The sequence below is a fragment of the Sphaeramia orbicularis genome, chromosome 17 (genome assembly GCF_902148855.1).
Source record: "Sphaeramia orbicularis chromosome 17, fSphaOr1.1, whole genome shotgun sequence".
Taxonomy (NCBI): domain Eukaryota; kingdom Metazoa; phylum Chordata; class Actinopteri; order Kurtiformes; family Apogonidae; genus Sphaeramia; species Sphaeramia orbicularis.
The window spans coordinates 22,260,869-22,286,253 of record NC_043973.1 but is presented as its reverse complement, the minus strand read 5'-3'; the positions used below and the strand labels follow the sequence as shown (position 1 = coordinate 22,286,253).

The following is a 25,385-nucleotide window of genomic DNA, read 5'->3' as shown; positions in this document are numbered from 1 at the left end:
TCAGATTCATGGCATTATATATACAGATTTTAAAGCAGTAAGACCATAGTAATTTATAATAACAGTACAGTTTAATAATTAGAGCAGTGGTTCCCAACCTTTTTTGGCCCATGACCCCATTTTAACACCACAAATTTCTGGTGACCCCAGACATTCAAAACTGAGACTTTTTTTTTTTGGTAAAATGAATTTGTTTTTGATCATGTAATAGTTTCCTATACTATGTTGCAAAAAAAACAGTTAATTTTAGACAACATTTAGTCTATATAATGTATATTATTATGGACGGAGGCAGAAAAGCCAGGTGTAGATTACTGCACAAAATGAGAATTTTATTTTCCTTGGTCAGGATATGTACAGTCAGTCCAGCTTGTATTTACAAGGCTGACAATTAATACTGAACAAACAATAACTCAAACTATGAATTATGAAAGAGCTGCAGCATCTGAAACCGACCACAATGAAGATTTGACAGATAAACAGTACCACAGTGCTTCAGTTTCAGCTTCACAGTTTGTCATGTCTGTTATAGATTGGGATTGTCTCTGTCAACCCACCATATATTTTGTATTAGTACTTTTTTTTTTTTTTATCAATTTCTAGAAATTTCAGGCTACCCCAAGGTTGAAAAACACTGCTATATGTTGTTGTGTCATTGTTATTATCATTATTATAATAATAATTATTTTCCCCCTCACCCCCCCCCTTTCCCCCTTTCCTTCACTCCCCCATCCCCTTTTCATTATCGCCCCTAATCAGTCTATATTGTTTAGTTGCTCTTTACGTTTATTATCTTTTTCATTGTAATATATTGTTGTCATTGTTGTTGTTTGTCATTATTTTGTTGTTGTTTGTTTGTTTATTTGCCTGATTTTTCTTTTCTTTATTTGTTGTTTTTTTTTTCTGTCCACTATGTCTTGTTAACTCTATCACTTATTAAAAAAAAAAAAAAAAAAAAAAGAAGTATAGACAAATAACATATTTTGGTTGTTAAAGTTGTAGGACTTGTTGTTCATGTCCTATATTTATAGAAGCTCCTCCTATAAACTATTTATACAGAACACAAACTCTCAGGTCTCAGAATCTTATGCCGACACTGTCTGTGGCATTTGGAAACTTGTCAGCTTGCCCTAGATTACGCACATTAACATAACAAATAGATGCAGATAAGGTGAACTTAAGCATCAGTGAAATTTACTTTTCCTTCAAAGAACTACTTTGACGCTACTGTCAGCAGTGACAAGATACGCGTGAAATTTTTAAATGTGAAAAGTGAGAAAATGTGTGACGTTAAGATGGCAAATAGACAGACAATGGCATATGGCATCTGTTGAGATCATTTAAATTATAGAAGGAAGATAAGAAAAATAAATACTGTAAAAAACAGTCCTGTTCACTGATGAAATCGTCTAAAATGTTATAAATAAACGGATGTATTTTAACCTCTCACACACACACAGCCGCCCACACAGGAGTTTTATTACAGATGATGTCTTCCTCCTGTCCAGTAGCACAATCTCTGAGCAGGAACAGGTATGATGGAGGGATGACGGCAAGGGAAAAAAAAAAAAAATGATGGAACAAGCAGGAAATTGTTGAGTGTTTGGGTTAATTGACAGCTCATGGGTGCATTCAGGTGTACTGAGGCCGAAGGATGGAATAGACAGTGCAGCTGGGCCAAAATGAACAAAACAATGCTATCAAATTTGATTTAAAAGGTTTTCACACTAGGAAAAACACTGTGTTTCTACACAGCTGGGTTCTTCGGTATGTTTCGTGTTGGATCGAGAATGTGCTCACAAGAGTAGTTTCCTTACTTTGTCCCAGGTTTCCGAGCCGTGTGCTTGTTTTATTGCTTGCCAGCATTTGTCTTGTCAACATTGACCATGACGTTGAACTAAAATCAATGAATTCTTGACTTGTATCATAAGAACTCGGGTTACACAGATAGAAAACATAAACTCACAGTCAATGAAAATTTTGAGACCATATTTTTCGACATAATTACCTCCGCCAAGGAGGTTATGTTTTTGCCAGGGTTTGTTTGTCTGTCTGTCTGTTTGTCTGTCCGTTAGTGTGCAACATAACTCAAAAAGTTATGGACAGATTTTGATGAAATTTTCAGGGTTTATTGGAAATGGGATAAGGAAGAAATGATTAAATTTTGGTGGTGATCGGGGGTGGGGGGGCCCACGGGGGGGGCACAGATCAGAAAATTTAATCAAAATCTGTCCATAACTTTTTGAGTTATGTTGCACACTAACGGACAGACAAACAAACAAACAGACAGACAAACAAATCCTGGCAAAAACATAACCTCCTTGGCGTGGGGGGGCCCACGGGGGGGGCCACTGATCAGCCTTGGCGGAGGTCTGCGCTCTCAGAGTGCTTCTAGTTTTTATTTTGAAACCCTAAACTGGAATTTTTTTCATTCATTTATTCATTCATTTTCTGAACCTGCTTTATCCTCACTAGGGTCACGGGGGTCCCTTGGAGCCTATCCCAGCTACACAGGGGCAAAGGCGGGGTACACCCTGGACAAGTCGCCAGTTCATCGCAGGGCTGAACATATAGAGACAAACAATCACTCTCACATTCACACCTATGGGCAATTTAGATTAACCAATTAACCTATTAGTGCATGTCTTTGGATGGTGGGAGGAAGCCGGAGTACCCGGAGAGAACCCACGCAGACACGGGGAGAACATGCAAACTCCACACAGAAAGGTCCCACCCCCCGTCAACTGGTGTTGGAATCGAACCCAGGATCTTCTTGCTGCGAGGCACGAGTGCTAACCACTGCACCACCGTGTCGCCCTTTTTTTCATATGAATCATTTGTTTAGGATATTGGCATACAGAAACAAAAATCTAAAGTTTCAAGAATCTTTTCAAAACAAAAAACTTAACAAAAGAAAATGGCACCTGCCAAACACAAAGTCACAACAGTCAGTACCGGGTATGGCCTGGACGTGGTCGATCGTCAACAGAGCCTGTGGCGTTGTGGCGTTCAACCAGGTGGGTTTGGAACAGCCCATCCATAGGCCTGGCTATATCACTGTAGCTCAAACCGGCCTCCACCATACCCAGTGTCCGGAGACGTTGTTCACATGATAGACGTGGCATGATGCCGTTCACTGGACTAACAATGATGGCCTTTTGTGGGCCTTTATATAGGCCTTCAAAACCAATCCTCAAATTGTGCAGATACCCACTGAGTGGTGCTCAATGTGTGTTTGGTCCACTTTTGCAAAGAGACCAACCCATGTGCAATGAACCGTGACAACATGACAACTCATCATCATCTCAACTACCCGAGCACTAAGTCATCAATAAATCCGCAATAAATAATTACAACCCCCCTACAAGTAGAAATATGCATACATTTCTACCTCAAAGTTTCTATTGACTGTCAGTATACTTTTCACCTCACTGTAACATCACAATGAATCTTACTGTTTTTCAAAGTCAAAATCAAAATTACCGACAAAGTGTGTGAATTTGTGTATGTGTGGAGAACTTACACGCTGATTTAAATGGGTCACTTTTATTAGTCTTTGGTACATTTATTTATGTATTTAGGGACCGTAATAGTTCCAAAAGTTTGAATTTGAACCCTCCAGGTGCTGCAAAGCTATCTTTATATTCATTGTGGCAAAAACCGAATGGATTTCTACAACCCGTTCTTAATTTGTTACGTCCATAACTAGTTACATCATGACATTTGCACATATAAGGTCAAGACTTCCGACGAACATTTCTTATAATTGTTTGTCAGCAGCAGCAGTTGTAGTCCAGAAAACCAGAGAAAATGCCAATGTAAAGATATGCTTTTATGTCAAATATTTGAGTATAGTTTTAATTTATTACAATTTTGATTTTATTTGCCTAATATTTTAAACCAATATTCACTTTTAAAGTCTTTCAAAAGGTTCGTTAAGCATCTTTGTGTTATTTATGCAATAAATTATATACATTTTTCAAATCGTTTTTTAAATTTTGTGTGTGTTTTTTGGTCTTTTATGTTGATATAATAAGTTAAAGTGAAAAAATAATAGGCATATGACATAGATGAAGTTGTGCTGAAAAAAAAGGATACCAAACATGGGTATAGTAAACATTTCTTTATATAGTATATAAAGACAAAATCAAAAATACTCAAAAATGGCCAAAATAGGCTCAGACCCTTAAGGGTTAACAAACACAAGTGGTTGAACGGGACCGAAAAGCACAGTCAACAACCTGGAGGGGGCGGGGCATGAAGTGGCTCATTTGCATTTAAAGGGCCAGCGCTCAAAATGACCTTTCTGGTGTCATTACTCAGAAATAGGGTTGAAGATGGACCTGTGGAGTTGAATTAATAAAGAATTCAGACCCAAGCATAGCATTTACATTTTATGTAGAGCACAGGGAAATGTTTTAAAATGCATAATTCCATTTAAAAACAGCAAAATATTAGTCCTTTAAGTACATTCATAGTTGCAAAACACAACACACAACAGCCCGGTTAGGCTACACACATCAATACATGAAAGAAATGCACATTGGTAAATACAGTGTTTATGTTTTACACATTCTGATCAAAAATGTATTTCTTTCATATTTAAATTATGCAAATATAATAGCATAATGAATCACTATTACATCAACCCTTTTATCAATGGGGAAGCAGAACATAAAGGACTACAGTGAGGACAGTGTGAAAATGTAAATGTTGTACTTCGTCGGTATGTATAAGATAATAACATAAAAATGTCCCTGATACATTGTTATTTACTGTGTCCTGTACACTCCAAGAATGTCACACTGTGTTCCTCTGTAGTCTGCCAAGGTAGCCAAAATAACAGTGGAGTCAATCCAAAACAATTGGTTGCCGAACACGTGCCAGATTTGTGGATGACTATCCTGGCGAAAAGGGTATCCTGATTCCCGCTAACTGGAGCTGATACTGGGCCCAAGTCCACACCTTTAAATCATATCCAAATCAGAGCGGGCTCATATTTGGTCTCTAACAGCAGAATATGGCTGAGTGTAGCTCCAACTGGCCTGACTCTGCTGGCACCTGGGTGCTGATCGGAGTGGTAGTTGTACTGTTGAAACTTGAATCTTGTGCAGATTCAGTTAATTGTGTGTCTGATATACCGTGATGATAACGCATGATTTTGTGTACATGTCACTGAGATTGTTATTGCAGTAGCAGACTGTGGTATAGTGTGTCTGCCTTATACATTTTCTCTGGTTCCACTATGACCGTGACCTCAGGGTGAATTCTACTGATATATTTTGAGAGGTATTGGATGCATTGCTATTACATTTGGTAGAGACTCATGTCCAAAGGATAAATCCTTATGACTTTTGCTCCCAACTTTTCCCTTAGCACCACCAGCAAGTCAGAAAAAGTTAAATCAAATAGTGAGCATCCATGCCACAGCACCAGCTAAAAGTGACAATGTCAGTATCGATACTCTAAGAATATCAACTTCTAGCTCAAAGTACAGATACAGCCTCACAGATTATTTGTCAAATATGACAAATATGCAATTTTCCTGCATTTAGTAGTGTGTATTATGTCACTATTATTATTACTAATAATAATACACAGCTGATAAAGGCAGGTTATAAAATCATTGTTTTTTATTTAAAGAGTGTAGAGAACCATCACAGTCCTACATGTTCATTTTATGTGCCTGAAATTAAATGACTAGTGAGCTGTGTTGCCCATTTAATCGAAATTGTAGCCTTGAAGCTGTTGAGTACTACACAATAATATGAAACATCTAGAGTAGTGTCATGTGATTACTGTACCATACACTCAGCAGTGACAAAAGAGGCCATACCTATTACTCTACCTCCAGGGCAAACTATGTTTTCCTGTTTCTAGAAAGGCTTTCTTACAACTCACACATTACTAAATTATTGAGAAATTTACTGATGTTGTATCCTTGTTTCTGTGCCCTGCAGCTCCCTCAATAGTTCCCATCATGCACCAGATCAGCTCCACGATGAATAGCTTCACACTGTCATGGCCCCAACCTGAGCAGCCCAATGGTATCATACTGGACTATGAGCTGCGCTACTATGAGAAGGTAAGATTTAATAAGTGCATGAGTGTGTGGTGATTTACAAATGTACCATTTTGTGTTTGCTGTTGCATATTCAGTGGTTTTCTTTTCCCATCCATCTGTATCAGTGTGCACATGCACTTGCATAGCAAACTGCCTCCCCAAATCTCAGCTCTCTCGGATATCTGTGAGCACAGTCCCCTGGGTTGATAATATGTTCTTTCACTGTGTTCACTCCATCTCTCCCACTGTTCTTTGGTTTCTGCTGCTGATGAAGTGAATAGGTTGACCTCTGCTCCAGGCCCACTCTGCACAGTGCAGCAACCTGTCCCGCTGTGAAAATGCATTGCATCTGGGGGGAGCCACATCGACCCGTCTGCTCACACACAATACCTCTGCTTTATTAAGTCGCCAGCCCTACCCCACAGCTTCTATGCTGCTCCAGTATTGACCTGTAGGCTTTTCCCAAGGCTTTGGGTATAATGATACCGAGAGATCGGAGACTCTGGCTTTTTGTTTGGGCCCTTGTTTGTCATCCTAAAGCTGATCGATTGGTATAGCAAGCCTGGCCATGCATGTTTTTTTTTTTTTTTTCTCAAAGTCTTTGTCATTTAACCTCAGACTTTAGTGGGACTTGGTGCACCTTCACCCATGTTCTTCTAAATAAATAAAGGACAAAAATCAATTGTGTTTTATAAATGTTTTTTTTTCTTTTTCTGTTGAGTTATTTATTTCCCACAAACTCATTTTGGCTAAGGTTCGCAGATCAATATTCACAACCCCAACTTGGAATAGTGCTTGTCACATTTAGCATTTTCTATCAGAGAGAACAACAATCATGTTTTTAAATGATGTTTGCAGTTGGAAACTCAGTTATCCAATAATAGCTGAATCACTCCTTTCCCCCTCTGGCATTGCACAGGTCATGAAATTGAATCCGATTGCCATGGCCCTGAGAAACCTTATCTGCCAGACAGCTTAGTGTCGTGTAAATAACACTTATACGGCTTCCCATTGGCTCATGAATATCAATGAAACCTAATCCTATTGATGTTTATGTACCGTGTCCTCACACAAATAGATGAGCACGGTATAATCACAAATTAGTGAATTAACAAGGACAAGACTGCTAATTGCACTGGGATGATTCAGGTGACACAGGGGTTGCACCCTACACGGTGTACCTGTCTTAATGTGCCATCATATATCCCCAAGTATGTGTTTCCACCTATTTGAAAAATGTACCACTGCGTGAGTATAAGACACAGAAGGTGAGTCAGAGTGATTGCTTTGTGGCACACTGGGCTGTGGAGATGAGATTTCCACATCGGTGGTCTTCTTTTGACACACTGTGTATTTTGGACCCGGTGATGCTTTTTATAGGCTCTAAATAGACTTCTCTTCCACTAGCCATCGCTGTCCAAAGTGTCACTGTTGATATGTGTTTTTATTCTGATTACGATTAGGCGCCAAAGATCTGAAGAAAGTCACAAAAGTCACAGTGACCCAAATTTTAGCAGCATGAAATGAAGAAATAAGAAGTCCCATTTGGGCAGTTTCTTTGCTAACGTGGACTTTTTATGCATGTATGAAATGAAAGTCCATCTGATAAAATCCGGAAATTCTGCCTAGCTGTAAAGTGATGATGGCCTTTTAGTCATAAAAGGCAATTATGGTTGGATGTTTCTCACTGTGTCTATCACACACTCCTCTGCACATTGCCGGCTTTACTCAGGGCCATCGGTGTCTTAGAGGCTGCATAATACAATCATAAAAAAAAGCTTTTTATATATAAATGGCCTTGTATTATTTCTCTTCTTTTTATGCATTTCACCGATGCCTGCATTAATCTGAGAGTAGTCACACTGTTATGATTCTGGAGTTGATTGTCTCAGCGTGTCTGGCACAGTCAGCGAGTCCTTAGCACAGCAGAGGCCTGTCTCTGTGTGTACTCCCATCTCACAGGAAGCCTCCTATACCCATTTACCATACCACGTCCTCCAGCAGCAGGCTATTGTCACACTTTCTTTTGACTGATATCATTGGAGAATCTTACAATATAATCTACTTTTCCTCCTTTTCTACAAATTTATCTTGTTTTATATCTGTTAGATTTGACCATTAGCCCGATAACATCTTCCTTGCAGCTCTAATTGTTTGTTTACACAGTTAAACAGCTCTGTGAGTGACTGGAATATTTTATGTTTTCTGAGTTCTGAGGTAATTTTGCCTTTATTTGACCAGTAACAAGTAGCAGAGTAATAAAAAAAAAAAAAGGCCAAGATCATGTCATAGGTCCCCTGGAATAAAAACCATAGCATATGGCATGCGATGATGACCGCTGTGGGTCAGTACGTCAGTACACGGCAAAATTATAACATATGTCATTACCATATGTTATGAAGGTAATTACACATATGATCTTAGGATAAATTGGTTGTACTGTACTAGCGTAATCCATCCAAGACCTATGGGCAATCTTTACAATGTTATATCCCAAACAGTGCTATTTCTGAAAACTGCAAAAACAAGTGGTGTCAAGCACAACAAACTCCACCTCTTGTGCATTTTTCACCCATTATAATTAAATGGGAAGACATTTTAAAAATCATAAAAAAATTGAACTTGGACCTACTTTTCCCAAAATGTAAACACATCTATTCTGGGTCCCTGGCAATGTATAAACCCAATTTGGTATAAATTGAACCAATAGTTTTGCTACTAAAGTACAAAAAAAGAAACAAACAAGTGGTGCCAGGCACAACAAACCCCACCCCTCACATGTATTGTAGCTTATTATACATCCTTGTGTTGTGATAATGTTCATGAAGGTGAAAAAATAAATGCACAGTATGTTTTCATGACTTTTTTATGTTTGATATTATTTATTTGATATTATTTCAAGGTTACAGATTCTAATCTTCACCACCAGAGCTCAAAATTTTAACCCACAGCAAGTTTAATTAGTTCCTCAATGGCATTCATTTATTAAAACAAGTTATTTATTCATTTTTTTTTCAGAATCAGTTCATTAGAAAGGACTTTTTTTTTTCTTTTTTTCTTTTCTTTTTTTTATTAATTTCCCTATCCTTTATTATGGTGGAGTACCACAATGTTAGGTAGATGGTAGAAAAAAATATTGAAAAAAATTTACCCAAAATGTGAAAGAAATACATATTCCTTAGCTTTATGTCAGAGTGATGTGTATCATTGCCTCTATATATGTGCCCAGTTTGAAGTAAATTGAAACAAAATTGATGTTGGTATAGACATTTGAAATTTCGCCCATTATAAGTAAATGGGGGGAAAAAAGATTTTAAAAATTCATAAAAAATTTAAACTTTGACCTACTTTTCCCAAAATGTAATCACATCTATTCTGGGTCACTTGCAATCTATAAACCAAATTTAGTATGAATTCAACCAATAGTTTTGCTGCTTAAGTGTTAACAAACAAAGAAACTAACAAACCGAACCAAAAACAATACCCCTTGCCTCCCCTTCAGGTGGGGGGTGAGGGGGGGTAATAAAACACAGTCTTTCCTTTACAATAATGGTTTAGCCTATATTCGAAGCCGGAAGGAAATGGTAATAACTCAGGAAGACTGCATTTTGAAGGGTTCATTTAAAAGCTGTGATAAGTGCTAAAGGCTGCTGTCTCAACAGGCTTCATTCCCTTTCTCAACCTGCCGTCTCATTATAGAGTAAGTGGTCCTGGGACCCTGCAAATTGGGAAGCAAGATGAAATGAATTAAAGGTTTACAGAGGAAAAGTAAAAAATCTCATGCTGTCATTCTCCCTATTTTTCTCCTACCTCTTTTCCTCCGGTTGCCTGAAAATTTTGGCGAGGGTGGAAATAACTCAGCATAGCGGAGGTCAGGCCCTCCATTAAGGCTGGAGGAGAACAGCCACTGGCTCTGGTTACTGATGGCGCTGTGTGTGTTGGCGTCAGAGACATGGAGTGTGTGTATGTGGGTGTTAGAGACAGAGAGCAAGAATGTCAGCGGTAGTTCAGGTGTGGCCGTTCTGTATGTCAGCAGCACTGTCATGAAGCAATGAGAGACGTTCAAGAACAAATACAGGTTTACCGCACGTCACCCGGATCTGCGGTAAACTGACCGTGGCGCCATCTGCTTTTTTGGCACCCTAAAATCTCCCTTGTGCTTTACATGAAATTAACAATTCTTCAGAAGAGATGCCAGCAGAAAGTATTTATTATTCTCTCCCCCCCCCCCCCCCCCCCCGCCAGCCTTCAGAGTCGACACAACACCTTTGCACAGATGTTGTATAGACAAGTTTAGATTTTTAATGGAACCTGTGAAGACCTAAACTTGTGCTGCACTCCCTCGGTCCCCCAGCTGGAGTATTCCCATTTCCTCCTTCAGATTCTTTTCTACCCCATCCACTCCTTGCCTCCTTGATAGTCTCCTGGTGAATTGAATGCACACTAAGAGTCATCCCTAAAGAAGGTAGCAGCAAAACAAAACAAAACAAAACAAAAAAAAAAAACTGAACAAACAAACTGCAAGCAAAAATATTAACATTCATATTCACTGAAGTTAAGATGATCCTTCTGACCTTTCCTTCTCTTGCCATGCTCGCTGTGTTGACTTTGCCGAATTACAATGAGAAGAAACTCCTTTTATTCTCCTCATACGGCGATACCATTTCTTCTGACACTGCAAGAGTTTTTTTTTTTTTTTCTTGTGTGTTTCATGAAGCAATTAAGACAAATAAAGAAACTATCACAGAGACTTTAATGGCCTTTAATACCAGATTTTATCAGCATTTTATTTTAACGCAAAAAATAATTAACTTTTTCTTTTTGAGATTAGAATTCATGAGGTAACTGTAATTATTTGCATTTGGTAATAAAACCAATCTAGTCTAGAAGATTTAAAACGTGCGCACATATATTCCCTCGTTTTTACCTGGGGCAATACATTTTAATAAGGAACATTAATAGAAGAGATTTCCTTTCTTCACTTCCACTTGACAAACATATTAGAATTTCCACCCTGATATATTCTCCCTTCCCATTTCCCTTTATGTGTGTGTGTGTGTGTGTGTACATTTGCAAGTGTGCATTTGAGTGAGAGGACACATGGTATCCCACCATGTCCGTCGTTGTGCCAGGTGGCCATCCTGTCCATTTTTGTGGTTGGCATTCTTGAAAAAAACTGACACAAAACACCCATCCACCCACTCGCTCTTTCTTGCATCCACTCACCCACACACTCCCAACACACACACATATACATCATGTCAAGTCAAGTCAGTCTGGTTTTTATTGTCCAATATAGCGTATAATATCTTGGTGGCCTTTACTGGGCCACAGGAATAATGATTCCTTATTAAATAACTCACTCAAAAAATGCCGGAAAGGAGGGAAAATGTCAGAAAGTGACAGAAGAAAAATTTTGAGAGCGAACTCCCCTCCTTGCCCTGCTGCTGCAATAGCAATTGATAGAAAATTGAAAAAGAAAATTGCAACAGATGAATAAATAAGCCAAGTTCTCAGCAATATGGATCAACTACTTCAAATTTAGCACTGTAAATATAGTCATGTACACTGTTGCACATAAAGTTGGAATTTGGTTTTCAGACACATTCCTCTTTTTATTCCTATTTATACACATCAGTAATCACCTTTGACCTGGTACAAAGATTACTTAATGCAGTGTTTTTCAACCCCCATGTGGGGTCGCTTGAAATTTCTAGTAATTGATAAAAAAAAAAAAAAAAAAACTAATAAAAAGTATTTGTTAATGATTCAATATAAATTTCATTATAATTAAAACACAACACACTTTTCCTAATAAAAATCAAGTTCAACTAAAATGCAGGATATAATATCTGAAGGCATATCTTTATTGACCCGATCATGTGACTGCGTGCGTTACTACGCTTCGACCTGCCCGGACACAGTCGCAGTCAGAAAACCAGACCAGACAGAGAATGAAAAGATTTCTTCACCCACCTGGCCCCGCTAAGACATCTAAGAGAGAAGAGAAAGAGAAACTGAGAAGCAGACACCAAAAAGGTTAATTTTGATGGCCAAAAAACAAAACCTCCTATCTGCAAATTTTTAGATTTTGAGTTTTCACATTAAATGGACTGCACTTTGGGAGGCATATATACCTAGTATGTATTGTTAACACGTAATATAGAAAGAGAGTCTGAGAACAGTAGAATATGCTTGGATATCTTTAACAAAGACCATACTATAATAAAACTAAACGTTTTTTTTTTGTTTCCTGAAAAAAGTGATTTTTTCAGATAGGAAGTTTTGTATTCTGGCCATCTCTACAAACAAAAAGTTAAGAATATTTCTTTTTTTTTTGTCATTTTTTGGTCATTTTTGCCATTTGTAAATAAAACTATGTCTGATCATAAAAAAAATGTTTCAATTCAATTTAAACACAAAAAAGTTGAAAGTGCAGTGCAAGAATCCCAACTGAAAAAAAATAGCCCAAAAATTAAAAACATCCTTAACTTTTGATTTGTAGTGTACATTATATAGCCTAAATGTCATCTAAGGTTAACATTTATTTGCAACATAGTACAGCAAACTATTACATGATCAAAAACAAATTAATTTCAGCAAAAAAACACAAAAAACAAACTCCTTTTTTAATGTCTGGGGTCGCCAGAAATTTGTGATGTTAAAATGGGGTCACGAGCCAAAAAAGGTTGGGATTCACTGACTTAATTCCAAGTTACACTTTATCACAAATAAATTACATTGTCACAATCATTTCATGAGAAAGGGTACAAATATTTTACTCCAACTTTATGGACAACGTTGTATGTAAAATATTATAAGTTCCCAGCAGAAAGTGATTTTTCTTCCTCCCATCTGACCAGTAAACATTTCCCATTAGGAGTTTCCATAAGTTTGTGTTTATGATTTTATTGAATCAGAGACCAAACTCCCTGCGGTGTTTGCTGTCTGTCACCCCTGGCATTGTTTTTGATTGGTTGCTCTGCCATCTGCTTTCCCACCTGCATCTTGATTTAGCAAGTTAGGGTGCGGTCCGTCTAATCCCCATTTGACTGGCAGCAGGAGAAGACCTCTCATGGCTGGAAGTCCCTCCTGGCATGGCCTTTTATTGGCTACCCAAAGTCACTGTAGTGCCAAATGCCAGCTCATTTTTAAGTGGCAGATGTGGGTGTGTATGTGTGTGTATGTGTGTGTGTATGCGTCTCATAATCCCCATTTGACTGGCAGCGTGAAAGGGCCATTCCTAGTTGGTGCTCCCTCAAGAGACGCCTCCCCCCCATTGGAGCATTGCCATCTGTCTGCTCACCTGTCCTCCATTCAAACTCAACAGAAGGGGGTGTGGTCTTGAGAAAAGCTGAATGACTGATGGCAAGAATATGCAAATCCTGAACCTGGATGAATAGGTCACTATGTACAGAGGGCAGCCAAAGTTTCTTCTTTGTGTTGCCATGGTAATGCTTGTAGCAATATACACATGCTATACAGGGTGGGGAAGCAAAATTTACAATGAACATTTAGTTGTTTTTTTCTCAGCAGGCACTACGTCAATTGTTTTGAAACCAAACATATATTGATGTCATAATCATACCTAACACTATTATCCATACCTTTTCAGAAACTTTTGCCCATATGAGTAATCAGGAAAGCAAACGTCAAAGAGTGTGTGATTTGCTGAATGCACTCGTCACACCAAAGGAGATTTCAAAAATAGTTGGAGTGTCCATAAAGACTGTTTATAATGGAAAGAAGAGAATGACTATGAGCAAAACTATTACGAGAAAGTCTGGAAGATACTATTAAAGAAGAATGGGAGAAGTTGTCACCCGAATATTTGAGGAACACTTGCACAGGTTTCAGGAAGCGTGTGAAGGCAGTTACTGAAAAAGAAGGAGGACACATAGAATAAAAACATTTTCTATTATGGAAATTTTCTTGTGGCAAATAATTTCTCATGACTTTCAATAAACTAATTGGTCATACACTGTCTTTCAATCCCTGCCTCAAAATATTGTAAATTTTGCTTCCCCACCCTGTATAGGGGTTGGACAAAATAATGGAAACACCTTAAAAAATCAACAAAATAGAATTTAATATGGTGTAGGTCCGCCTTTTGCGGCAATTACAGCCTCAATTCTCCGAGGTATTGATTCATACAACTTGTGAATTGTTTCCAAAGGAATTTTAAGCCATTCTTCAGTTAGAATACCCTCCAACTCTTTTAAAGACGATGGCGGTGGAAATCGACGTCTTACTTGAATCTCTAAAACTGACCATAAATGCTCAATAATGTTGAGGTCTGGGGACTGTGCCGGCCATACGAGATGCTCAACTTCATTAGAATGTTCCTCATGCCATTCTTTAACAATTCTAGCTGTATGGATTGGGGCATTATCATCTTGAGGTGAAGGTGTTTCCATTATTTTGTCCAACCCCTGTACATCAGACCTGGGCATTGTACAGCCCGCGGGCCACATGCGGCTGACACCAACTGGTCCGCATGAGGACACTGGCAAATTAAAAGTCAATGCAAATATGTATCATCCATAATAGATGCAACCAATACAATGGCACTGCTTTTATTTTGAAGGATTTGCTAAATTAACGTTTTTCCGCACATACTTTGTGTACTTAGCATAAGGTTTATGCACTGATTGGTTTGTTGGTCAGTTTCAGCTCATGAAGATGTCAGCTAACCCCAAAAACTAAAGATTGATTCAGAATGCAGAGTTTTTAATAAGACATAGAGTATTTCGTCACTGAAGTCAGAGGTAAAGACAAAAAAAAAAAAGAACTGAGAATGCAAACAAACCAAAGCTGGATGCATTTATTGTGTTTCATGTAAAGTTAACGTGGAGCTGGATTTGCACATTTTTGAAAATGTTTTTGTGTATATTCATTAAATAGTTGTATTATGTGCTCCATATTTTCATTGTATCATTGTATTGGTTCATTTACTGTTTTTAAAGACTTATATTTTGAGAAGAGCTGCAAGTGTATAGGTCTGTCAAAGTTTCTCATGTGGCCCCATAAGAAAATTAATTGCCCACCCATGCTATACATCCATGTAATAGAACCCTGTCAGTTAAAAGCCCATCAAAACCAGCTGTCTGACAACAGAACACAACCCAAACAGGCACTTAAATGAGTAAATATCGGAAACAAGCGAACAGTCCAAGAGCAGTGCATGTCATGAATAGTTTCAGAGGGTGCAGCTGTGGCCTACATGGCTGGAGAGTCGGCTTGTGACCAAAGGATTGCCAGTTTGATTCCCTGGACTGGCGGAGAGTTGTTGGCTGATATGCCCTTGAGCAAGGCACTTGACCCTCCCATTTGCTGCCCAGGCACCTGACATGGCGAGCCCACTGCTCCTAGTATGCAGTGTGGGTGATGCATGATCTAGTGATGGGTTAAAGCGGGGGTGTCAAATTCATTTTAGTTCACGGGCCAAATTCAGCTAAATTTGATCTGAAGTGGGCAGGACTAGTGAAATAATAATGTAATAATATATAAATACTGTCAACTCCAAACTTTTCTATATGTTTTAGAGTGAAAAAAGTTAATTTACATTATGAAAAGGTTTACATCTACAAACTATCCTTTCAAAAGATATGAATAATATGAACAAACTGAAAAAATAAGTATAATTTTAACAATATTCTGCCTCAGGTTATCATTTACACATGTACATTATAACTTACAGATAAACAGTGGATCTACAAACACACAAAACATTATAGTAACAGACAGAATATTGTTAAAATTGTACTTACTTCCCTTAAGACATTTCAGGTTATTCACTTTTTTTTTTTTTTTTTCAAAATTATACTTTGTTTTAGTGTAAATACATGAAAATATTTATATTTACAAAGAGAAACATTTGAAGTTGTCGTTATTTATATGTTATTATGATAGTATTTTACTGGTCTGACACACTTAAGATTGAATTAGTCTGAATGTGGAACCTGAACTAAAAGGATTGTTAATATCTTAGTGTAATTTTTGCATTTCACAAATTCATCCCAAGGGCCGGACTGGACCCTTTGGAGGGCCGGATTTGGCCCCCGGGCTGCATGTTTGACACCTGTGGATTAAAGGCAGAAGACAAATTTCAGTGTGTGGTGCATGTTTACGTGTGTGACAAACTACTACTGACAAAATAAAGATTCTATTATATAAACCAAACGGCTAGTGCAACAAATTTTGGTTCGCTAAGCTAACGCTAATCAGATACAAGAGTACCGCTAAAAATTAACTGAATGAGCCAAAGAAGAGTAAAAATAAGGGTTGTATTATGACGTGATGATTGCGAAATTTGTTTTATTTTTGCTGTTTTTCGATCATAACTTGGTTTTATATGAATGAAACTCCGGCTATTAGCTATTCCATTGTTTTGTGCTACATCGAAATGATTCCAACTGGAAACAAATGGCCTTGGGCTTAACAGGCGTTGGGTTTTCTTACTTTGGTTGGTGCTTTAAAGTCAGAATTCAGAAGTTATTTGTATGCAGCACATTGGACAGATCGTTTGATCTGATGGGCGAAAGCTCTGTGAAATGATTAAAGTCTGTAAACCAGTTACATCCAGCATTCCATTTATAAGAATCTCTTTCCTCTCTCAGATAGATAGAAAGCCTGTGCATTGCTCTCCCTTTCCAAGCCCCGGCATTTGTCTTCATCAAGCCCAAAGTGTCCAATAAGAACTAATGTGATTGCACACATCATAATGTTGGTGGGGGAGTTGGTGGGGCGGCAGATTTCATAGCTGTGTTTACCTCGTCTGCTCAATGACGGAGCAACTGGAATGATTCAATTACACCAATCAGATTGGATAATGATTTCGATGTGGGTTGCCTCTGCCTCGAGTTTCTTATCGCTTCCTGCCATCATCTTCCGTTCTCATCCTCCTCCTCCTCCTCCTCCTCCTCCCTACCTCCCTTCCCTTCCTTGTTTCTCGCCTGTCTACTTTTTCCGTTGAGTACTGTACGACTCAGCTCAGATATTGTGTTTGTACTTTCTCAGAGCACTCACACATGTATTATACGATACAATCCAACATTAAACAAGTGTGTGTTGACCAAGTCTTAAAAACAACCTGCTTCTATTTATACTGTTTTCCTGACACAGGGAATTTTCCCCTTTACTTTCAACTACCCCCTCCTCCATGGTGTGTCTGCATCTGGCTATCAGCAGTCTGCGGCGGTGGGTGTAGTGTAGGTGCAGTCTTATTTTCTGGCTGTCATATTCACTCTGGGTTATAGGAAGGTGACAGGCCTAAGTAATTACTGATCCCCCATAGCAGATACCTCCAGCGAGCTCAAAACTACACTGCAGCAGACTGCCTTGAGGCTGGAGAGAGAAATACAGAGTTCCAGGATCTAAAGGGAATGGTCTGAGACATACATTTACATATAGGGTGGCTATACACTAACATTAATTCATGAACAGTTCTATTTTTATGTTATATATCTGCACATAAAAACTGGACTGTAAGAGAGGGAATTGAAACATCACACATATTACCAAATGTATTGTCTGCAATGTGTTTATAGCATTTCCATACACAAAAAAATAAATGAAATCCTTTCTGTGGGTGGCACTGGTTTGCTGTCAGATTTTATAAACAACCTACTTCAGACAAAAAAAAAAAAAACACAGGGGATGTAATGTTCGCACTACTTGTAGTAATTAAGCTGCCTCATAAAGCACATCTGAAGAGACAAATATTCAGTGTTATTCTATTACTGTTCAGAAGCTGCTATTGCTCTTTGTAATTTGCTAGAAATTATTGCCTTTAATTACCGTTTTGTGTATGTGTGTTAGTGTTTGAATATGAGATACTTAATGCTCGTGTGAGATGTGTGATTTGGATATTCTATGTGTATTTGCGTCTTTACAGTGCTGTGTATTTAAGGTTCATGCTGGCCTTATTAAAATCCATAGGAAAATAAACTTTCACTGCTGTTGGAGTCTAAATGCTCTGATCCTCACCACCCTCTGCTCTATTATCTCTATCCACAATCTAGCTGTTTACCATATCTGTTTTTTCTGAGATTTTTGGTTTTATACTGTTATACATCCTCTGTCAGTGTTGTTTATCAGAAATCCATTACACTTCCCATTTCCTGTAGGTCTGTTTTGCGTCAACTACCGTACTTTCTGGGCTATAAGGCGCACCGGAATATAAGTCGCACCTGACTATCAGCCGCAGGTGACATGAGATATTTACACAGAAAGATGGTAAACAGAAAGACTATTTAAATATTTATTTCCATACCTTAACTGCTTTTTTCCAAACGGTGCCTGTAACACGGCAGTAAAAAGGCAGAAACACGGCTGGTCAAAAAACCCAGAAAAGTCACTGAGCTCTATCTTCATCTTCCTTCTGCTCATTGAAACCACTGCAGTCGTCTTCTTCAGTGTTGGAGTTGAACAGCCTCAAAGGCTCCGTCTCTCCTCCGTTGTTGCTCAGTGGCACTTCTGTGCTGCAGCTCTATTTCCTTCTTAGACAGACACATCGATTGGTTTTAACTTAAAAGCTGCAAAATATGCATTTCTTAATGTGTTTTCCACGATGAGGGTTTGTGCATGACACGCAAAATGATTGTTAAAGTTAAGATTAAAACTTCTCCTCTTCGCATCACCTCTTCCACCTGTCTGTCTCACTTTTGCGCTTCCTGTTAGAGCGCCCCCTGGTGGCCGTTAGCCTGTAAAAATCTATATTTGAGCCGCATCGCTGTATAAGCCACAGGGTTCAAAACAAGAAAAAAGTAGCGGCTTATAGTCCGGAAAGTACGGTAATTTCTCCTAAAGTGGTTCGCTTTCCTTATTCTGTTTTCGGAACATGCTTGTCAGACTTTTACTGCAATAACAGTTTTTTTGTTTTTCAGTGTTAAATGAATGAATGAATGTTTATTTCAGTTAAATACAAAACACAAAAAATACAAAATTTCAGTTAAATACAAAACACATACATATTAAAAAAAAACAAACAAACAAACATAAAATTAACACAATTTGTGACTGAAAAAGGAAGAAGCTGAAGCCAGAGGCTTATTTCTGCTTCTCCTATTCATATCCTTACTCCAAGTCCACACCTGAAGTTGCAGCAGATTAATACTTAAACACAAATTATACTACATTCAGTGTCATAAGTCACTTTGAAATCATATTCTTTTCATAGCCCTTAAGAATTTGACAAATTAAAGTCTTTTTGAAACTCGACAGTGAACTACACAATTTCGCTTCATCCTTCAACTCGTTCCGTAGTTTGACACCAATAACAGAAACATAGTGATATTTAACGTTTGTTCTTACTTTACATTTTTCAAACACAAAATGATTAACTGATGTCAAATAACCTGCTCCTTGTGTTTGGTGCTCCTTTCAGGATCATGCAGAGATTAACTCCACCATCCTGCGAAGCCAAACTAACACCGCACACGTAGAGGGCCTCCGGCCAGGTACAGTCTACGTGGTACAGGTGCGGGCACGGACTGTGGCTGGTTTTGGCAAATATAGCAGCAAGATGTGCTTCCAAACCCTCACAGATGGTAAGGATCGCCGAGCCAGGAGAGACGTCTCTCTCTGTTTCTCTCTCTCTCTCTCTCTTCGTCTCTGTCTCGCTTTATCTCGTTCACACAAACCTATACCCAAACTCTTTCTCACACTTTTCCCTTTATTTGTGTTTGTTGTATTATTATCAGTGGGTAAGAGAGAAAAGGGGGTGGGGTGGGGGTGTAATGTTTGATTGCACTCTATTTCTACAGCTAAATTAATTTCCTTCACTGTCAGGTTGGAGTGTGTGTGGGTGCCTTAAATATGTACAACACCAAGTGTCTTTTGTTTGTGCAACTAACTGTGCTTGATCCAAAATGCTTAGCTAATTGTTTTTTCACCCGGCCCTTCTGTTGCTGGAGAGCTGTCCCAGATGCATAGCTGTGATTAGTAGTTGATGAGATTAATTTTTTGTCATTGGGGGGGGGATTGTTGCAGAGGGAAGGGGCTGAACAGGGGCTGCTGGAACACCTGCTACACTGACAGGGTTGTGGAAGTATGTTTAAAAGTAAAAGCGCAAAGGAGTTGACTGCATTTATATGGGATATTTTCTACCTTACTGGTAATCAAAACGCTTTACAGCACTCACTCTTTCACACCAGTGGAAGCTTTGCCATTACGGTGTCTTGCCCAAAGTTGTGATAACAGGAGGGGACAGGGATTGAACCACCGATATTGTGGCTTGTGGATGACCCACCCAACCTCCACAGCCACAGTCACCCCACTGTAGTTCAGTTTCTAGGATTTGTATACTGTATTTCCTGACCCTTTACCTCTGTTATGTGATCACTCCTGTCTCTCTGTCAGTAGGGTTACACAAAAACTACAACACAGATTTACATGATGCTTGTTGAAAAGATTGGGCATAGCCTGAAAATGAACCTTTTAAATTCTGTCAACTGGAATTCTTTTTATTTCTGTAACACTAATGCCAACACTATAATTAACTAGGTTGTGGTTTATTTGTGCTTTAACCCTTTTACGACTGCCATTATAACAGGCTGCCTAGGTGTTTTCATGTTTTTTTTGTAATAACAGGGCTCATGGGGGTCATTAAAAAGCATTAAAAGTCATTAAATAGATTTTGTGAAAATGAAGGCATTAAGTGACATTAAATTCAATGTCCAGAGCCATTAAAAGTTAAATACACTTGATGGAAAAAAAAGCATTGTTGTTCATGATATATTTAGATTTTATAAACATTTAATAATTTTGATCAAAAGTATAGAGTGATGATTGACAAGCGGAGCCCTTTAATTGGCTGTCGTTTATGGCCAACGCATGAAGTCACAACACTGGATGCTTGGAATGCAATGTGTTGTGAGCACGCTCATGCAGTGGCGAAAGAGTAGAGGGAATATTAGCAAATGTTGGAAAAATGGGAAAAAGCAAGTTTCAGCAGAAGTGGTTACTTGGTTAAAGCCTGTTGATGATAAACCGTCATAAAACTACAGGGTGGGGAAGCAAAATTTACAATATTTTGAGGCAGGGATTGAAAGACAGTGTATGACCAATTAGTTTATTGAAAGTCATGAGAATTTATTTGCCACAAGAAAATTGACATAATGGAAAATGTTTTTATTCTATGTGTCCTCCTTCTTTCTCAATAACTGCCTTCACACGCTTCCTGAAACTTGCGCAAGTGTTCCTCAAATATTCAGGTGACAACTTCTCCCATTCTTCTTTAATAGTATCTTCCAGACTTTCTCGTAATAGTTTTGCTCATAGTCATTCTCTTCTTTACATTATAAACAGTCTTTATGGACACTCCAACTATTTTTGAAATCTCCTTTGGTGTGACGAGTGCATTCAGCAAATCACACACTCTTTGACGTTTGCTTTCCTGATTACTCATATGGGCAAAAGTTTCTGAAAAGGTATGGATAATAGTGTTAGGTATGATTATGACATCAATATATGTTTGGTTTCAAAACAATTGACGTAGTGCCTGCTGAGAAAAAACAACTAAATGTTCATTGTAAATTTTGCTTCCCCACCCTGTATATATAAAACTGTATCTGCAGTTGGACATAGGCATTAAATTTGTTTAAAGTGGCATTAAAAAGCATTAAATTAGATATGCAGATACCTGCAGAAACCCAGAATAAAAGTGTCAGAAAATGTATCTTTTTTGCCAATTCTTTTGCACCTTTGTTTTCAGGAAGACCTTAACTTTCAATATCTGGCCATTAATTATCATTTTAGCATGTTTATTATCAGACACAACTGTAAATGTGCATAACGAAACTTCTTGAGATTGCTAAAATAAACTTTCAACTATTTTACATCTACTCAAACATGCTTTTGGTCTTGAACATTCAATATTCATATTATAGCTTCATATTTTTTGTTATTTCCAGGTGTTTTTTATACTATGGCTCAGTTGGTAGAGCGGGTCATCCAGTGACCAAAGGGTTGGCGGTTCGAATCCTGGCTCTGACTTTTCACATATCGAAGTGTCCTTGGGCAGCTGCCTACTTGTGTGTAAATGTGTGTGTGAATAGGTGAATGTGAGGCCTTGTAAAGCGTTATGGACTCCATGAGGGTGTATAAAATGTGCTATATAAGTTCAGTCCATTTACCATTTACCACACTGTGCAGAAGTCTCTGAAACAGTTCTTTTCTACTTGTAATAGAGTCCCACATTGCTGCCATGAAGTGTTATATAGGTGTCGGAAAGCTTAGGATCCTGGGTTTCTGATGTAGTTTGAATTCTGTGGATAGAGCAAACAGTTCCAGAGTTACAGTAATCTGAGTACTGTAAAGCCCAGAGAGATTGCAGTCATTTCAGGGTTAATAACAGTATGTGATGAAAAGGGGAGTGGATTGTTACACTGTAAAAAAAAAAAAAAAATCCTGTTGTTTTTATGGAAAAAAAACTGGCAGCTGTGGTTTCCAGAACAATACTGTAAAAAACACTTCCAACTGTAAACATATTTACAGAGTAACATGTAGATTTAACATTTTAAACATGTAGATTTAACTGGTAAATGGACTGCACTTATTTAACGCATTTTCTCCACCTTCATGGTGTCCAAAGCACTTTCCAAATCCACCAGGTCCAACTGGGAACAATTTAGGGTTCTGTGTCTTCCATGGACACGTTGGCATATGGACAGTCGGAGCCAGGATTTGAACCACCAACCCTTTGGTTATTGGACGAGCTGCTCTACCAACTCTACCAACCCATTAATTTACAAGTCTAAAATGTTAAATTGTCAAATGTTTACTATTTTATATAACTTTTTTTATAGAGAAGAAAAAAGCAAATAGGCTGTTTCAACAGTATGGTCTTGCAGTTTAACCCTTTCATGCATAGTGGTCACTATAGTGGACAGTTACTCTAAAGCTTTACTTTTGTATATTCATGGGTTTTGTTGTTTTAGTTCCATATCAACCAACACAGTGGACACTTATGCATCATCTCATAAACTGCAATTCATACCATTATTGTAACTTTGCTGTTCTTGAGTGGAAATCAATAGTTAATATTTATTTTTTGCATATTATCTCCATGAAGTGAGTAATAACTAGTATTAGAATATGTTAAAATGTGAGAAAACATCAGATTAGCTGCATTAAACATGGTTTCACTTCATTGTTTTCATATCACTTTACGATATTGGGTTTTAAATACATGTTTCTTTGCTTCAAGAATAAAATTCATGGTGTAGCTGAGTGGACATTTTTGTAACTCCATGAAAAACAGGTTGATTAAAAAAAAAATCAATCACATTGTTTTTTTTTTCATGCCTAAAGAGGAATAAAAACACTCAGGAAAAAAAATCTTGATTAAGGTTCTCATAATTCATGCACATGAAAGGGTTAAACGGCACCACATTGTTTTTCAATTTAAAGTTTTATTTTCTAAAAACAATAGAAATACATCATTTCTACATACAAATCTGATTTTGTTCACATGCTCTTCCTGTAAGAACTACAGCTATATTTGATTTAATCATTGACACAAAAATGTTTTCAAATAAACAACTTTGCATTATTATGTTGCAATTTTACAACTTTTTGGTGTTAATTCTACAGTCATTTTTTACAGTGTAGCCTAAGTGGGGGACCGTGATTTGTACTAGTTCATTACAGCCTTGAAAAGTAGTCAAAACAAAAAATAAACACAGCATGACTGATTCAACGTTCCCCTGTAGACGTGTAACATTTACGAGACAAAATACCGCTCTGTTGTTCCTTACTGGAAGTAAAGTCTGCCATAGCGTTTCTGCCGTAATATATCAAATACAGGAGTGATATTTTGGAGTTGTATTGTCTTAATGTAGATGATAACAATGAATGAGGCAGTGAGTGGAAGATGGGAAGGATAATAATGATGATGAAGGTGACTGTTAAACTGTACAGAGCAGATGTAGTGGCTCAGTCACGGCCTCTTTGCTCTCCCTCATGGCTGCAAATCCTTCTTCCCTTAAACACATACACAGACATATGTACGCGCACACCCTTCATGTTCTCTCACACAATTGGTGTTTATAGTTCATCTGTTGGCACTCTGCCATAGCACGACACTCATCAAGGCAATTAGCAGCAAATACAAAAGAACTGACGGCAATCACACCTACGCCCACCGCACGAGGGTCTCCTGTCCCCCTGTCAGGACACTCTTCTGTCTGGTAGACGACGCCTCCTCACACCGTATAACCGTTCCTTTCACTCCGTGGCTCCACTCAAAATATATTTCTCCTTTGTCCTCCTGTCAGCACATTTTCATACACCTCCACAAGGTGTCCTGATTCCTACACGCACACACAAATACACACATACATAGACAGTACAGATAGGATTGACAGGTGTGATGAGCAAAAGGTGATTGGTACATCAGTAAGGTGACTGACTCACCGCTCTCCAATTCTGTAATAGGCCAAGGCCTTGAAAACTAACTGATTGCAATAGGAGACTATTTGCCACCGGAACAGGTAACTGTGTGATTTGTGGCTGTCAGGGAAAAATCACCATTTTCATATGGGTGAGGGAGAGATTTATCTGGACCTCTCACAACTAATATGTATTAAAAGAGAACAGGAAGACGGCATTGGAAGTGAAAGTAACTGGAACATCATTCACACTGTTTGGTTGAAATGTACTTGATAAATGTGCAAGTTAAAAGAGAGAGCAATTCCTGTCACATCGAGTTTCCTCATATATCCCAGCTCTCGCGCTGCTCTGAAGATGCATTAGTTCTCCTTTTATCACTTTAATCCAATAGGCCCATTCTACACGGGGGATTGGATTTAGAAGCTGCTGATTTGCCTGCAGCATGCTAAATCATACATTGCTTTAACTACAGTGTTTGCTGGTGCCAAAGTTACAGGAAGCCATTCACATAAAAAAAGATAACCGAGGAAACTACTCTGAAGTGTTTTTTTGGTAGACATTTAGGCTGTCCTCTGAACAACCACTAGCCTGTACGGGTACGGACATAAAACATGTTTGGGATGTACGGTATGTGTGATTGGCAGCAGATGGCTTTCTTTTCAACACCTCAGAACCAGCCTTCCTAGGTGCACTTTCTTGTCCGCTCATCCTGACAGATATGGCAACAGAGAAGGCGGAGAGGCCCCCCTCACTCTTCCTCACCATCAGTTTTATGCTTCTCCTCGTCTCTCCCCTGGTTTATCAAACGGAGCCTGTCAGTCATTGTTGCTAAAGCTCACCGGATTTCAGACAGCACCTCTCAGCAGAGAGATCTATATGTTTTCTTTATCCGTCAGTACACTCAAGTCTAACCATTCTGCTCTGTCAG

At 38.3% G+C, this 25,385-nt stretch overlaps 1 protein-coding gene across 2 annotated transcripts in view; it reads left to right on the top strand.

The window, feature by feature from the left end:
• The window catches only part of ephb1 (EPH receptor B1), a 288,997-nt gene that overhangs the window by 196,706 nt on the left and 66,906 nt on the right, over positions 1 to 25,385 (top strand). For both annotated transcript variants that reach the window (XM_030161328.1, XM_030161327.1), the window contains exons 6-7: positions 5,961 to 6,085; positions 19,452 to 19,614. In XM_030161328.1, the coding sequence (XP_030017188.1) occupies positions 5,961 to 6,085; positions 19,452 to 19,614 (288 nt within the window). The remainder of the gene's footprint in view (positions 1 to 5,960; positions 6,086 to 19,451; positions 19,615 to 25,385) is intronic.